The sequence below is a fragment of the Pseudophryne corroboree genome, chromosome 1, assembly GCF_028390025.1.
Source record: "Pseudophryne corroboree isolate aPseCor3 chromosome 1, aPseCor3.hap2, whole genome shotgun sequence".
Classification (NCBI taxonomy): Eukaryota; Metazoa; Chordata; class Amphibia; order Anura; family Myobatrachidae; genus Pseudophryne; species Pseudophryne corroboree.
The window spans coordinates 1,064,201,165-1,064,218,132 of record NC_086444.1 but is presented as its reverse complement, the minus strand read 5'-3'; the positions used below and the strand labels follow the sequence as shown (position 1 = coordinate 1,064,218,132).

The window sequence follows — 16,968 nt, the reverse complement described above, 5'->3', positions numbered from 1 at the left end:
GAGCAGAGGCCGGTTTCCGGGCCCGCAACATAGTTTTAATGACCTCTTCAGAAAAACCCTTAGCTCTTAGGACGGAAGCTTCAAGAGCCACGCCGTCAAAGACAGCCGGGCTAGGTCCTGGTAGACACAGGGGCCCTGAACGAGGAGGTCTGGGCGTTGTGGAAGTGGAAGTGGACGCTCTGACGATAGGCCTTGCAGGTCTGAGAACCAGTGCCGTCTGGGCCACGCCGAAGCTATGAGAAGCAGATTTCCTTTTTCTTGCTTGAACTTCCGAATTACCCTGGGCAGGAGTGACACCGGAGGGAACACGTACGGCAGCCGAAACCTCCACGGCACTGCCAGCGCATCCACGAATGCTGCTTGAGGATCCCTTGTCATTGTTCCGAAGACCGGAACCTTGTGATTGTGTTGAGACGCCATCAGATCCACATCTGGAAGATCCCACCTTTCCACGAGGAGTTGAAACACTTCTGGATGGAGGCCCCACTCGCCAGCATGCACGTCCTGATGACTGAGAAAGTCCGCTTCCCAATTCAGGACTCCCGGAATGAATATTGCCGATATTGCCGGTAGATGACGTTCTGCCCAACGTAGAATCCGTGAGGCTTATTTCATTGCCAAATGGCTTCGAGTGCCGCCTTGATGATTTATGTAAGCCACTGTGGTGGCGTTGTCCGACTGTACTTGAACAGGACGGTTCTGAATCAAATGCTGGGCTAGGTTCAACGCATTGAAGACCGCCCGCAATTCCAGAATGTTGATCGAGAGGAGAGATTCCTCCTTGGTCCACCGACCCTGCAAGGAGTGCTGCTCCAGCACCGCACCCCAACCTCTTAGACTGGCATCTGTCGTCAACAGGACCCAGTTGGATATCCAGACACTTCAGCAACACCAGCAGTGTGTTCCGCCCCAGAACCGTTACCCTCAGAAGCAGACATGATATAACTTGCAGTATGAGGTAACACAGTACAATTATTAGCAGCACTATATCCCAAAACCCAAACCCCTGCGCAGTGTAGTCAGCACCAGCAGAGATAAAGGAGAGATATGGTGACTAAATCACAGAGAAAAATACATAATACAGTATATCTTTGTGAAAATCCTATATTAAATAACACCTGACGCACCAATCCCCCTCAGGTTATAGAATATAGGGATAGCAAGTTGAGTGAAAGACACGAGATGGACACCACTCAGCTATCAATGCACACACAAATAGTCACAGTTTGTACAATGCAGAGGTTATTACAGACAATAATACTGCACTGGACTAGCTTATACAGCTATATAGTCAATAGATATAACACTACACAGTAAGAAACTGGATGTATATCACAGGGTAATTGTACTATAAACCCCTGACTAAATGCACTCTTTCTTACTAACACTGACTAAAAAGGCAGGTAGAATACTTAAGTGTCATGTAAAGGCACAGCGCTGACAACCAGGCGGCTTTACATAGGAGGATTTGCCAAAGCAGTCCCAGGAACAGTGAGCTGAGGAGTAATGGCGCCGCAGACACTGACAGGGAGTGAGGAAAGACAGAGATGCAGCTCCAGGGCGGGAACACTTGCTGGAAATGGTGCCCTGGGGCTGGGGGAGGGGCTTCAGGTCTAAGCCTTATCCCCCTTGCTGGCAAAACCACCGGGTACTGTGGGCGATATTAAAATCAGTTTTAAGAGGAAACCTGACCTGTGCCCATGCCCTGGTGATCTAGTGGGATCGCCTGTATTCACAGTGTCCACCGCCAGCGCGCGCGGCCCGCCTCCCACTGACCGCGCCGGATCTCGATAAAGACCGGGTCCCGCGAGCGGGACCCACTTACCACCTCCCGAAGCGCGGCCACGCAATCCTGGAAAACCCCAGCCGTGTGTGCCTAACGTGAAGTAAACCGGAGCCTCCGCTGTAGGTACCCGGCAACCAGGGCTCGGGAGTGTACAGCGCCGCTGGGGAGAGCTGGAGCTGCAGCAGTGAATGTCACAAGACATTTACCACCGCTGCTGCCCTTGAAGTCTTCACTTTTTACCTCATAAAAAGCTTTTCTCAGGGCTGCTTGGAGCAGCCCCTCTGTTAAGTGCCTGCTTACTGCAGCACCAACTGACAAACTGAGCTCCTGTGCTGGGAGGCGGGGTTATAGAGGAGGCGGCGCTGGGAATTCTGGGAACAGTCAAAGCTTTGAGCCTGTTGGTGCCTCGGATCAAGATCCTACTCTACACCCCACTGTCCAGACTTGTGGAGCCCAGTGTACCCCGCAGCAGAAATTGCATTAAATTACAGATGGACGCCACCGAGTATACAGACGCTCTTATTTACTTTGAATGGGGCACGTGCGCGTCTACGATGCATGCGCGCCCCATTCGTTCTCTGCGGTGCGCCTCGGCAAGCGCACCTACTCGCAGACGGAGACACAACTAGGGTGGCTCCATCAGTAAGCCAATCCCAATGTCCCCTGCCTTATGCTCACCACTAGTTAAAACTAATGGTGCCCATACACTTGTGAGATAATCGGTGCTATCCTTCGATTTCGACCTCATCTGTGAGAGAAATCGAAGGATTGTATGCACATTTTAGGTACCTTGAGACGCAAGGCCGCTCCCACTCGGCGGTGACGTGCTGATCACATGATTACCATGCGATCTATTGCAGGATCGCATGGTAATCACTTAGGCAGTTCAGGTGCGATTTCATCGCACCTGAACTGCCGGTGCGATGCCCCGCGATGTCGCGTCGCGGGGCATCGCACAAGTGTATGGGCAGCATTAGAATGAGGAGCACACTAGCAATATTTTAAGAGAAAGGTGGAGCAGAAACTTACAATAGGATTGTCCTAAACTGCCGGAGAACAGACATTTGACGTGATCATTTTATTTTTGGAACCACAGGCACACTCTCTCTGACCACAATCTGGGGGCTTTGCAAATAGCAAAATGGGCATATACCAGTGACGGGTGGTAAGGTGAATGGCTGGGGAGATACAAATGGGGGTGGGTCTGCGTGTCAGGAACCCCTCCTACTCACTGTAACTCTTCCCTCCCTACACTAACCTCCATTGTCCATTGATTCTCCTACCTGCATCACTGTGTTATCTCTTCCTCCCCCTGCTGCTGCTGAGCTCCAGTCTCTGAGCAGCGCTCTTCCTGGTCACATGACACATCCAAGGTGTCCAACACTGCTCAAGGCACCCAATCCCCCCACACACAGCGAGGCATTACTTTTTTGGCTCACTTTCTGTGCAGTACTACTGGCCATGGGGTGGCCCCTTCCCCAGCTCTGCAAGCAGTGTCCGACTATCAGAGGTGAGGCTGACTGCCTCACCTCTTATTACTCCCTCCAAATCCATGGAGCTGATCAATTATGGCCAGTTTTAACTATAACAATGATTACAATAAACAAAGAAACTGTTTCTAAGTTATAACTATCTTCTTTGTATAATTCTAATCATTTTTAAGTAAAAACTCTGAAGCATGATAGGGAGTATGACAGTGGAGGCTCTATTTACCTCTCCTGAGGTCCTCCGCCATCTCTCCACATGATTCCGTTCACAAAATGTCTCTCCGTACTCTGGTGGATAACTCCAGCTATTCACCAATCAGTATGCTCACAGCCATCCACTGTCTGGCTACAGGCTGAACCCCCGCCCAGCCGCCCCTGCTTTAAGGCCTTTAGAATCGTGGCACCCTGGGCAGCTGCCCAGTGTGCCTCAAAATTAAGATGGCCCTATCTATACTATTGAATGCGTGAGGCTGGCAAATAAGCACAAAAATAAATGAGCTAAGTATCTGCGTATATACTGCAAATAAGAAATTACCTTCATTGAGCACTATGAATAATGTCATTTTTTTGTAGCTAGACTATCTCTTACTAAATACAGTACATTCTCATTAACGCACCTTTTCTCAATTTAACAAACATGAGATATGAGTAATTTTCAATGATAGCGGAATTATTTTTTCCTTCTTTGCAAACTCACGTTGCCCGTTTCAGAGACCATAATATTCACGTGTACTGAAGCAAGACTATTCTTATTCAGCTGTTTGAAAGCTAGAATGAACAAATAATATCCACCTACATTGTTAAATGATAATGATGGTTAAGGCCACTAAACACATCCTTTGCACTTCCTCAGCTGCAGCTGCTGTCACTACATTGTGCCTTCTCCAACTGGGGGAATGTGATTAAAGGGAGGTTGTTACGAGAGTCTTCTGTGTAGTAACACATGCAGAGACATGTGCTCAGCAGTCTGCTATTCAAAGCTTTATTTGCAAGCGTCATACAATAAATGGACAAAAGTCTGAATCATGTCCAGATTAAATATGAACTCTATAAAAATTCAATGCAAACATAAGTATCAGGAATATTTTATAGATTGCTAGAATCTTTTGAATATTTATGGCTGATATTGAAGGAAGTTCAGAAATTGAATGCAGCAGTATATGGAAAGCTTAATGTTTATTTTAAAAGATAAAAAATAGTATTATGGGATTATATCTGAAATACCTTATCAAACTCAAAACACAATCTATAAGTGTTTGTCTGAAATAAAGATATTGCAGTCATTATCATCAACATTATCATGTCTGAAGCAGCTGCACTATTACAACTGGAATGAAAAAAACATACAGGGGGGGGGATTCAAATGTTATCGCACCCCCGATCTCCTGTCTTAAGTAACGGGAGATTGAGGGGCGATATTCAAATGCTCCCAGTTATCACGCTTATCGCGCCCATTACATTTGGGTTTAGGTGCTTTGCGCACCTAAACCCACTAAAGTAATGGGCGCAAGCGTGAAAAGACCCGTTTGGGCGTCTTTACGCGCATTTCAGCTCGCTACTCCAGGGGGTAGTGAGCTGAAATTAATTTGTCGCGCCTGTTGGCAGCAACATTAGAATAGCAGGTTGGCGTGGGTGATCGCGCATGTGTGTGTGTGTGTGTGGGGGGGTGATTTGAATCTGGCACACAGTGTGTATAAGTAATCTGTGCTATGCCACGAGCCGATTTCAATTACAGTCCGGGCTGCCGAGAGGGGGAAATTGGCAGCTTACTAATTACCTGGACCCAAGCTTATCTTATTAGGCGCAGTGTGTTCCTAAACCACTGGTAGGCATGACTATGAAGCGAGTAAGCGACTACACAATTCTGGTAGGAGAAACAATGTGATGTAGCCTATATGAAAAAAATAATCACACAAAATGTCCTGGTCGTAAAAGAATTGGACAAGATTGCTGAAAAGCTCAGTCCACATTCTGTATTGAGACAGCGAAATGGGGCAATCTAACAGCTAACTTTTGCAACTTGTCTCTGATTGATAACGGCAACTAAAGATAGTTAAGGCAGAGCCAGAGAGAGACCCTCCGACCCCTCCTGGGCAGGCCGCACACTCCTCCTCTCTCTACCAACATAAATTGTTTTGTTTTTTACTTGCTCTGCCTGATGCCCGTCCTTGCACAGTTAAAAGGAAGGGACAGATCTTGAAGTAAAGTGATAGTTATCACAATCACTTTACTGTACACTCTGATACCCTCTTATCGAAGGCAATGCACCTGGAAAGTGTTATTCATAAGTTGCTGTTACTTCATCAGTTATCACTGCAAATAATGTAAATTAGAGATGTTAATTAACAGGCAAAAGAAATACAAATCTACTTAACTCACCTTCATAAACATACTGAATCCGGTCTTGAGTAGGTCAGTGAGGCCAGATGACATGTGCTCGATATCCTTGGGTTCTGCACGATCGGGGTGAAAGATCTCTTCAACAATCTGCCTCAGTAGGGGCTTGTATGAGGCCTGGGAAGAAATCATTTCAGTTACTTAGCATCACCTTTTTAGCACACTGCTTGATAAATGGTTGTAATTAGTTTAAAGCAATGTTAGAATGGAAAAACAGAAGGCTGCTGTAAACCTGGAGTGGCTTGAACCATGAAGCTGAGGCTGGCTTGAGTTGTGATCACTGGTTATGCTATTATAGTTCCAGGGTTCGGGCCTCTTTCCCTGAAGAAAGCTGTTAGCTATTTCTGCTGGAAAGTACTGTGTGGACAATCGTCAGATTGGGTGCAGTTGGTTGGATAAGTGCAGTCACTTTCATGGAGATTGTTTGGGAAGTCTGGACCACCCTCACGGGGCGGCAGCAAATACACCTTTCCGGATGGAATAGCTATGGTGGAAGGATGAGTTGGATACCCTAGTTTTGGTTAAAAGGGCACCCATAGCTTGGGCACCATCTGTAATGCAATTGTTGGGTCTGTATTATAGGGCTGTGCACATTGGGGTATGTCCTGTCTATGCCACCATACAGTTCTTGTTTTATAATCAATATACAGCTGTGCTTTACTGCTGCCAATTCTTGCCTCTGTATCTTTAGTTCTTAATCAAGCAAATTTAAAGATAGACACGCAGACACACACACACACACACACACACACACGATATACCTCAGCCTTCTGTAGGCTTATAGTACTGTAGTTCTACCTCAGTGTCTAAGTTTAGGTGTGTACCGCAAGTGTGTGATGAACATTTGTATAGCTCTTCCCTTTGTTGTGATTAGTATGTTAATAGTGGTTAGTTTTAAAAACATAGGTTGAATTTTGACTTTTTACTTTAATATCATATTCATTATTAGCATGTCCGGATTACTGAAGAGCAATGACTGCTTTTGCAGATTGTATATAGTGCAATCTTCTATGAACTGGATAATCTGCATCTGGCCTCATCTCCGGTAACTACTGTACCACTCTCTCTCTCCTACAAGACTTCTCCCACGCTGCCACCGACATATGGAATTCCCTAATGCGCCTGATCAGACTCTCCAACAGTCTTCAAATCTTTAAACACCTTCTGAAAAATCTCTTTATTATTATCATTTAGTGTACCGAGTCACAGCTATACTACAGCACTTCTATTCTAAACTCAACAAAGAGCCACACTTGTTCCTCTTGCCCTTAAACCATTAGATTCCAGGGGGTACATCTACTAAAGCTTCCAAAAGTGAAAATAGATGATGTTCCCCATAGAAACCAATCAGATTCTGTCTATCATTTCTCTATTGCCTCCTAGAAAATGTTAGACAGAATTTGATTACTTGCTATGGGCAACATCACTTTTTACTTTAAGAAGCTTTATTAAATTTACCCCTTGGCCTTATTTTCAGGTCTACATTTGTTTTGTGTAAGAATCGCCGCAGTTTAAACCACAGTTTAGTACTGCAGACAATAACTTTAATAGTAATTATAAAAGTAGTAGGGCATTTCTGGATCTATCAAATGAAGTTACAACCAGATCCACAGAAAAAGAGCCATTTTGGGCCAGACCTCCTCACCACTATTGTGCAAGGTTTGCAATTTTGAGGTCCACAATTTGTGATTGTCCTGCAGAAAATAGGAGACAGTTGTGGGGCATGGCTGTGTTGCCATATAAAGGAATGGGTCACAGGTCAAGTGCTTTAATAAAGGCACTGACAACCAAGAGGACTTTAAAGATCTACTTTTATTAAAGCAATAAATTATGCATTACAGGTTGAGTATCCTATATCCAAATATTCCGAAATACAGATTTTTTTTAAGTGAGACTGAGATAGTGAAACCTTTGTTTTCTGATGGCTCAATGTACACAAACTTTGTTTAATACACAAAGTTATTAAACATATTGGCTAAAATTTCCTTCAGGCTGTGTGTATAAGGTGCATATGAAACATAAATGCATGCTGTGCTTAGACTTGGGTCCCATCGCCATGATATCTCATTATGGTATGCAATTATTCCAAAATACGGAAAAATCTGATATCCAAAATACTTCTGGTCCCAAGCATTTTGGATATGGGATACTAAACCTGTATTCGATATAATGTTAATCGGCTATTTTAAAAATGCTTGAAATATTTAGTTGAGGAAAAATACTGGTTATCGCGAGAGAGGGAAAACAGGATAAAGTTACACAAAACAAAGATATCTACATAGAGTACAAAAAGGCACTGCTGTTTATTTGTCACGTTACTGATTTTGAAAGTGAGATGACGCACTGGAAATAAAGCAAAACTCACCAAAATTATACCCCGGCCACCTTGTACAGCAAACAACCTGGGACCAAACTGGCAACACACATAATCAACTCAGGTCACAATTTACCAACAAACATGTGTGACACCCAACAACACAAAGTACATAAAATACTTCCCTTTTAGACCAGATGATCTGGCCTATCCTTTACAATAAATCGGAATATGGGTGTACGTGTAGGGGGATGTACGGTACACCGACATAGAATTACCTACGAAGTTATATAGTAAAGTGCAAAATAAGTTTCCAAGCAAATACTTCTCATGTAATCACCTTAGCAGGGATATATATTATCTGTCAGTATGTATTATCAGTTTGATCCCCTCATTCTTTCAGATATGCAACGTCTTATTTTACAAAACATTTCACAATATTTCCAATCACTTCAGACCAAACCAACTTTCTTGCTTCCTAACCACTTACAAAAACAAGCACCTTACGCAAATCTTCTTACTGTAATAATATGTTTTTAATTGCTTGAGACACAGCCACACAACTTCACACACAGTGGGAGGGGGCGTATGTGATCAGTCAAACAAAAACACTTTGCTCTGACTGGTGCTTAAACAAAACATGACAACCCTGATCAACATCATAACAAATTATACAGATTACTGTAGGTCAGTCCTTCACCACAGCTGTTTGGGGCCCAGACGCCGCACTTCCCAACATGTATATGTTTCATCCAATTTATTTATATTATTCCGACAGACATGAGCTCTGATGTTGTACATGATACCCCTAACCTGTCACTGCTGCTGCCAGAGTACATGTCATAAACATATACAGTTTTCTCACTGTAACAGGTGTATTAACATCACCTGGGCATCAGCCGTAACTAGAGGTGCGCAAGCAATGCCGTTGCATAGGGAGCACGGACCTGGCGGGAAGCTCTGTTCTCCATTCCTAGCCCAGCCGGTTCCAGTCCGGTCCAGTTGCAAGTCAATTCCAGTCTGTCTCCAGTCTGTCTCCTATTCCAGTTCAGCCAGTTCCAGTATGACTCATACCCCTTTCAGACCGCCACCTATGAACACGGGTTATTGGCACATAAGCGCACATAACCCGTGTTCATGTGCGGTCTGAAAGGTACCAGGGTTGAAATACCGGGTTGAGCGATCTGGTATTTCAAACTTGGTCGCAAGCAGGGTTGAACTCGTGTTTAACCTGGCTGACTGTGCGGTGTGAACGGGAACCGGGTGGATGCAACCTGTTTCCGTTCACTCTCTGTGTACGGGCGGCGCTTGGAGATCATGTGATCTCCAAGTGACACCTCCGCTATATCACCAACATTACGGGTTGCAGCGGGAGCTACCGTGTGGACCCGCCCCCTCTCCCCCAACGCCACTGGCGTAATGTGTGTAAGGGGCTCTAACATGGCATAATGTGTATAAGGGGTACTACTGTGTGGTGTAATGTGACTGACGGACACTACTATGCGGTGCAATGTGAATTGGCACTATTCTGTGGCCACATCCCTTCCCCCATGAAGGCTCATTCCTATATTTTTTACGTGTGCTGGCCCTGTTTTGAATGGGAGGGGCAAAGGTTACGTTCACCCTGGGTGCCACAAGGTCTACAACTGGACTTGAAAGCTTGTGCAGAGTTTTCAACAAAGAAAATGCAACATTACACAACATATATGTAGTATAAACTAGTGATGAGCACCGGAAATTTTTCGGGTTTTGTGTTTTGGTTTTGGGTTCGGTTCCGCGGCCGTGTTTTGGGTTCGAACGCGTTTTGGCAAAACCTCACCGATTTTTTTTTGTCGGATTCGGGTGTGTTTTGGATTCGGGTGTTTTTTTTTAAAAAAACCCCTAAAAAACAGCTCAAATCATAGAATTTGGGGGTCATTTTGATCCCAAAGTATTATTAACCTCAATAACCATAATTTCCACTCATTTTCAGTCTATTCTGAACACCTCACACCTCACAATATTATTTTTAGTCCTAAAATTTGCACCGAGGTCGCTGGATGACTAAGCTCAGCGACCCAAGTGGCCGACACAAACACCTGGCCCATCTAGGAGTGGCACTGCAGTGTCACGCAGGATGGCCCTTCCAAAAAACACCCCCCAAACAGCACATGACGCAAAGAAGAAAAAAAAGAGGCGCAATGAGGTAGCTGTGTGAGTAAGCTAAGCGACCCTAGTGGCCGACACAAACACCTGGCCCATCTTGGAGTGGCACTGCAGTGTCACGCAGGATGGCCCTTCCAAAAAACACCCCCCAAACAGCACATGACGCAAAGAAAAAAAGAGGTGCAATGAGGTAGCTGTGTGAGTAAGCTAAGCGACCAAAGTGGCCGACACAAACACCGGGCCCATCTAGGAGTGGCACTGCAGTGTCACGCAGGATGGCCCTTCCAAAAACTACTCCCCAAACAGCACATGACGCAAAGAAAAATGAAAGAAAAAAGAGGTGCAAGATGGAATTGTCCTTGGGCCCTCCCACCCACCCTTATGTTGTATAAACAGGACATGCACACTTTAACCAACCCATCATTTCAGTGACAGGGTCTGCCACACGACTGTGACTGAAATTACGGGTTGGTTTGGACCCCCACCAAAAAAGAAGCAATTAATCTCTCCTTGCACAAACTGGCTCTACAGAGGCAAGATGTCCACCTCATCATCATCCTCCGATATATCACCGTGTACAGGCCCGGCGCTAGCCGCTCAGCAAAGGGATGCATTGCAGGTAGGCGCCGGGCAGGAGAGGCGCCTTCACTGCTCTGTATCCCTGCTGTAGCGCCGTCCTGTCCCCCTGCTGCTGCTGCGCCTGTCACACTGACAGGCAGCCGCAGCAGCACGAATCCTTCTCCCCTAGGCAATAAAGGCAAGCGCTTAGTGCCCGGCCTGTCCCTGGGGGCCCGGGACGGCCGCGGACACCGAGTCCCCAACGGTGATGTTGCAGAGCTCCAGAACAATTTCTGAAAGCACAACCGAGCCGGCCTGCCCCCAGCAGCTGTCAACGCACACGGATTGGACAGCTGCCGCAGGGAGCAGGCCCCAGTGACGCCCACAGTCTTCTCTGGCAGCCTCCTCCTCTACTGCATTGCGGTGCACGTGACAAGCACATATTCGAAGGGAGCTGCTGCGCGGGGCGTCCCTCTGGAAACAGCATTTAAAGTGAGGTGCCGGCCGGCATTAAAGTGAGGCAGTGAAAATCACACAGCGCACACTTAGCTGCGGAGAGACGTCGCCGGGAGCAGCAGCAGTAGCAGCAGCATGGCCGGGACTCTGCTGGGTAAGCCCGGGGTCGGATCCAGCCCCGCCTGAGCTTAATTCCCAGCCCAATGTGCAATGTCTGTGTCATATCATCTATGTCTGTCTATCATACTCTTACTGGAGGATGCTCCTACACACAGGGGGTTGCCATGTCGCTATGGTTACATTATATGTAGCCCAGGTGTCCCATTATACATCCATGGTCTGTGCATATCTGTGTGTAATATATATCTGTCTACAGTATATACAGTTACTGCAGGGTGCTCATAAACACAGAGTGGCTCCATAGTATATGTGCAATATATATCTGTCTATATGGGATGTAGTTAAAATGCCGCCGGACGGGATTCCGGCGGTCGAAATATCACCGCTGGAATTGCGATCGACAACATAAGGCTGGTGTCAAAAGCTAGATGGAGCACAGGATCCCGGCGTTAAAGACTCCCAGAATCCCGATCGCTCTTTACGCGGAACGCGCTTGCGTCCTGCCGCGCGGGGTAGGAGGTTAGGATTAGGCATTATAAGAGGGTTAGGGGATGCTGTCCGCCGTAATGTGTAAAAGGGTCTCTACATGGTGTAGTGGCGCTACTGTGCGGCGTAGTTTGAATAATGGAGACTACTATAATATGTAATATGAATTGGGATTATTTTGTGACCATACCCCTTCCCCATGAAGCCACGCCCCTATATTTTTTGCACGCGCCTGCGGTGCGCACTGCCCTGTTCGCATACGGGGGGCGCCCATGCCCTCTCTTGCACACAGTGCTAAAATGGCTAGTTACGGCACTGTCTGTGTGTAGGGCCGTAACTAGCGCTGCACAGAGTGAGTGTGGGCAGAGAGTTCACATCCATAGGCGTGCACGGATCTCCTGCAGCTCAGGGGCCCAAGAGGCCATGGTAACCCCCCGGCCCTGCATGTAAAGTATGGGAGGGCGCAAATTTATATTTTGCAGGAGGGCGCCGAACACCCTAGCACCGGCCCTGACCGTGTACATCCCCCTCCTCACAGATTATCAATTCGTCCCCACTGGAATCCACCATCTCAGCTCCCTGTGTACTTTGTGGAGGCAATTGCTGCTGGTGAATGTCTCCACGGAGGAATTGATTATAATTCATTTTAATGAACATCATCTTCTCCACATTTTCTGGATGTAACCTCGTACGCCGATTGCTGACAAGGTGAGCGGCGGCACTAAACACTCTTTCGGAGTACACACTTGTGGGAGGGCAACTTAGGTAGAATAAAGCCAGTTTGTGCAAGGGCCTCCAAATTGCCTCTTTTTCCTGCCAGTATAAGTACGGACTGTCTGACGTGCCTACTTGGATGCGGTCACTCATATAATCCTCCACCATTCTTTCAATGGGGAGAGAATCATATGCAGTGACAGTAGACGACATGTCCGTAATCGTTGTCAGGTCCTTCAGTCCGGACCAGATGTCAGCATCAGCAGTCGCTCCAGACTGCCCTGCATCACCGCCAGCGGGTGGGCTCGGAATTCTGAGCCTTTTCCTCGCACCCCCAGTTGCGGGAGAATGTGAAGGAGGAGATGTTGACAGGTCGCGTTCCGCTTGACTTGACAATTTTCTCACCAGCAGTTCTTTGAACCCCAGCAGACTTGTGTCTGCCGGAAAGAGAGATCCAAGGTAGGTTTTAAATCTAGGATCGAGCACGGTGGCCAAAATGTAGTGCTCTGATTTCAACAGATTGACCACCCGTGAATCCTTGTTAAGCGAATTAAGGGCTCCATCCACAAGTCCCACATGCCTAGCGGAATCGCTCTGTGTTAGCTCCTCCTTCAATGTCTCCAGCTTCTTCTGCAAAAGCCTGATGAGGGGAATGACCTGACTCAGGCTGGCAGTGTCTGAACTGACTTCACGTGTGGCAAGTTCAAAAGGTTGCAGAACCTTGCACAACGTTGAAATCATTCTCCACTGCGCTTGAGACAGGTGCATTCCACCTCCTATATCGTGCTCAGTTGTAGAGGCTTGAATGGCCTTTTGCTGCTCCTCCAACCTCTGAAGCATATAGAGGGTTGAATTCCACCTCGTTACCACTTCTTGCTTCAGATGATGGCAGGGCAGGTTCAGGCGTTTTTGGTGGTGCTCCTGTCTTCTGTACGTGGTGCCTGTACGCCGAAAGTGTGCCGCAATTCTTCTGGCCACCGACAGCATCTCTTGCACGCCCCTCGTTTTTTAAATAATTCTGCACCACCAAATTCAAGGTATGTGCAAAACATGGGACGTGCTGGAATTTGCCCAGATTTAATGCACACACAATATTGCTGGCGTTGTCCGATGCCACAAATCCACAGGAGAGTCCAATTGGGGTAAGCCATTCTGCGATGATCTTCCTCAGTTGCCGTAAGAGGTTTTCAGCTGTGTGCGTATTCTGGAAAGCGGTGATACAAAGCGTAGCCTGCCTAGGAAAGAGTTGGCGTTTGCGAGATGCTGCTACTGGTGCCGCCGCTGCTGTTCTTGCGGCGGGAGTCAATACATCTACCCAGTGGGCTGTCACAGTCATATAGTCCTGAGTCTGCCCTGCTCCACTTGTCCACATGTCCGTGGTTAAGTGGACATTGGGTACAACTGCATTTTTTAGGACACTGGTGAGTCTTTTTCTGAGGTCTGTGTACATTTTCGGTATCGCCTGCCTAGAGAAATGGAACCTAGATGGTATTTGGTACCGGGGACACAGTACCTCCAACAAGTCTCTAGTTGGCTCTGCAGTAATGATGGATACCGGAACCACGTTTCTCACCGCCCAGGATGCCAAGGCCTCAGTTATCCGCTTTGCAGCAGGATGACTGCTGTGATATTTCATCTTCCTCGCAAAGGACTGTTGGACAGTCAATTGCTTGGTGGAAGTAGTAAAAGTGGTCTTACGACTTCCCCTCTGGGATGACCATCGACTCCCAGCAGCAACAACAGCAGCGCCAGCAGCAGTAGGCGTTACACGCAAGGATGCATTGGAGGAATCCCAGGCAGGAGAGGACTCGTCAGAATTGCCAGTGACATGGCCTGCAGGACTATTGGCATTCCTGGGGAAGGAGGAAATTGACACTGAGGGAGTTGGTGGGGTGGTTTGCGTGAGCTTGGTTACAAGAGGAAGGGATTTACTGGTCAGTGGACTGCTTCCGCTGTCGCCCAAAGTTTTTGAACTTGTCACTGACTTATGATGAATGCGCTGCAGGTGACGTATAAGGGAGGATGTTCCGAGGTGGTTAACGTCCTTACCCCTACTTATTACAGCTTGACAAAGGCAACACACGGCTTGACAAATGTTGTCCGCATTTCTGTTGAAATACTTCCACACTGAAGAGCTGATTTTTTTGGTATTTTCACCAGGCATGTCAATGGCCATATTCCTCCCACGGACAACAGGTGTCTCCCCGGGTGCCTGACTTAAACAAACCACCTCACCATCAGAATCCTCCTGGTCAATTTCCTCCCCAGCGCCAGCAACACCCATATCCTCCTCATCCTGGTGTACTTCAACACTGACATCTTCAATCTGACTATCAGGAACTGGACTGCGGGTGCTCCTTCCAGCACTTGCAGGGGGCGTGCAAATGGTGGAAGGCGCATGCTCTTCACGTCCAGTGTTGGGAAGGTCAGGCATCGCAACCGACACAATTGGACTCTCCTTGTGGATTTGTGATTTCGAAGAACGCACAGTTCTTTGCTGTGCTTTTGCCAGCTTAAGTCTTTTCATTTTTCTAGCGAGAGGCTGAGTGCTTCCATCCTCATGTGAAGCTGAACCACTAGCCATGAACATAGGCCAGGGCCTCAGCCGTTCCTTGCCACTCCGTGTGGTAAATGGCATATTGGCAAGTTTACGCTTCTCCTCCGACGATTTTATTTTAGATTTTTGAGTCCTTTTTTTACTGATATTTGGTGTTTTGGATTTTACATGCTCTGTACTATGACATTGGGCATCGGCCTTGGCAGACGACGTTGATGGCATTTCATCGTCTCGGCCATGACTAGTGGCAGCAGCTTCAGCACGAGGTGGAAGTGGATCTTGATCTTTCCCTATTTTTGGAACCTCAACATTTTTGTTCTCCATATTTTAATAGGCACAACTAAAAGGCACCTCAGGTAAACAATGGAGATGGATGGATACTAGTATACTTATGGATGACGAGCGACTGCCGACACAGAGGTAGCTACAGCCGTGGACTACCGTACTGCGTCTGCTAGTATAGACTGGATGATAATGATATAAAAAATATATATATATCACTACTGCAGGACAGGTATATATTGTATAATGACGGACCTGCTGGACACTGTCAGCACTGCAGACTCCTAAACTACTAGTATGAAGAAGATAGAAATATAATGAATGACGGACCTGCTGGACACTGTCAGCAGAATGCGTTTATAGAATAAAAAAAAAAACACACCACACGAGTGTTTAACTTTTTCAGGCAGACAATATACTGGTGGTCACTGCTGGTCAGTCACACTGGCACTCTGGCAGCAAAAGTGTGCACTGTTAAATATGTACTCCTGCTATAACTGCTCCCCAGTCTCCCCCACAATTAAGCTGTGTGAGCAGTGAGCACTACTCAGCACAGTCAGATATACATAGATGATATTATCATGCAGCACACTGAGGCTGAGCACAGATATGGTATGTGACTGTGTATCGTTTTTTTTCAGGCAGAGAACGGATTATATTAAATAATAAATAAAACTGGTGGTCACTAGTATAACTATCAGCAAAACTCTGCACTCTCTGAGTACTCCTAATGCTCCAGTAAATCAAGTGTCTCACTCTCTATCTAAACGGAGAGGACGCCAGCCACGTCCTCTCCCTATCAATCTCAATGCACGTGTGAAAATGGCGGTGACGCGCGGCTCCTTATATAGAATCCGAGTCTCGCGATAGAATACGAGCCTCGCGAGAATCCGACAGCGGGATGATGACGTTCGGGCGCGCTCGGGTTAGCCGAGCAAGGCGGGAAGATCCGAGTCTGCCTCGGACCCGTGTAAAAAGCGTGAAGTTCGGGGGGTTCGGTTTCCGAGAAACCGAACCCGCTCATCACTAGTATAAACATGTACATGCAAAATGTACACTGCAAAATGTATACTCTCTATTCACTTTCCCCTACAATAGTTTACAACTCACTACAAGTGTGTTAATCAGACAAAAAAAATCTTAGGTATTGGAAGAATGGCCTAAATGTATTAACACCTATCATATATACTGTATATATTTTGATTACAGAGTATACTGTATTATTGAAGACTTCCGTCTCAACACACAGATCCAGATTCACATAAGGATTATGATTATGCCATTTTTACATCAGTTTTATATAACTCTGAGGTGGAGATTTATTACATTTTGGAGCAACACAATGTAAAGTTGCTCAAATCAAACCAATCAGCTTCTAGTTAGAAACTGATTGGTTGGTACTTTATCTCTCTCAAAGATTTGGTAAATCCACCCCCCCAAATTCTCAATTATCAGCAATTTTAAGGCCACAGCAGTGAAAATAACAAAAGTGATCTTAAAACAATGATTAACTCAAGTTATTTTACCTAAAAATTTGTGAGTATTGTATTAAGTAGATCAGTCATGTGAAAACGTTTTTACTTTAAACATATTGCTATGATTATCTCATATATATTTGTCCAGATCTGTGACTCTATGGGGTATATTCAATTAGCAGTGATAACGA

At 46.3% G+C, this 16,968-nt stretch overlaps 1 protein-coding gene across 2 annotated transcripts in view; it reads right to left on the bottom strand.

The window, feature by feature from the left end:
• Positions 1-16,968, bottom strand: part of SCFD2 (sec1 family domain containing 2) — a 1,002,395-nt gene that overhangs the window by 96,588 nt on the left and 888,839 nt on the right. For both annotated transcript variants that reach the window (XM_063920937.1, XM_063920936.1), the window contains exon 7: positions 5,653-5,787. In XM_063920937.1, the coding sequence (XP_063777007.1) occupies positions 5,653-5,787 (135 nt within the window). The remainder of the gene's footprint in view (positions 1-5,652; positions 5,788-16,968) is intronic.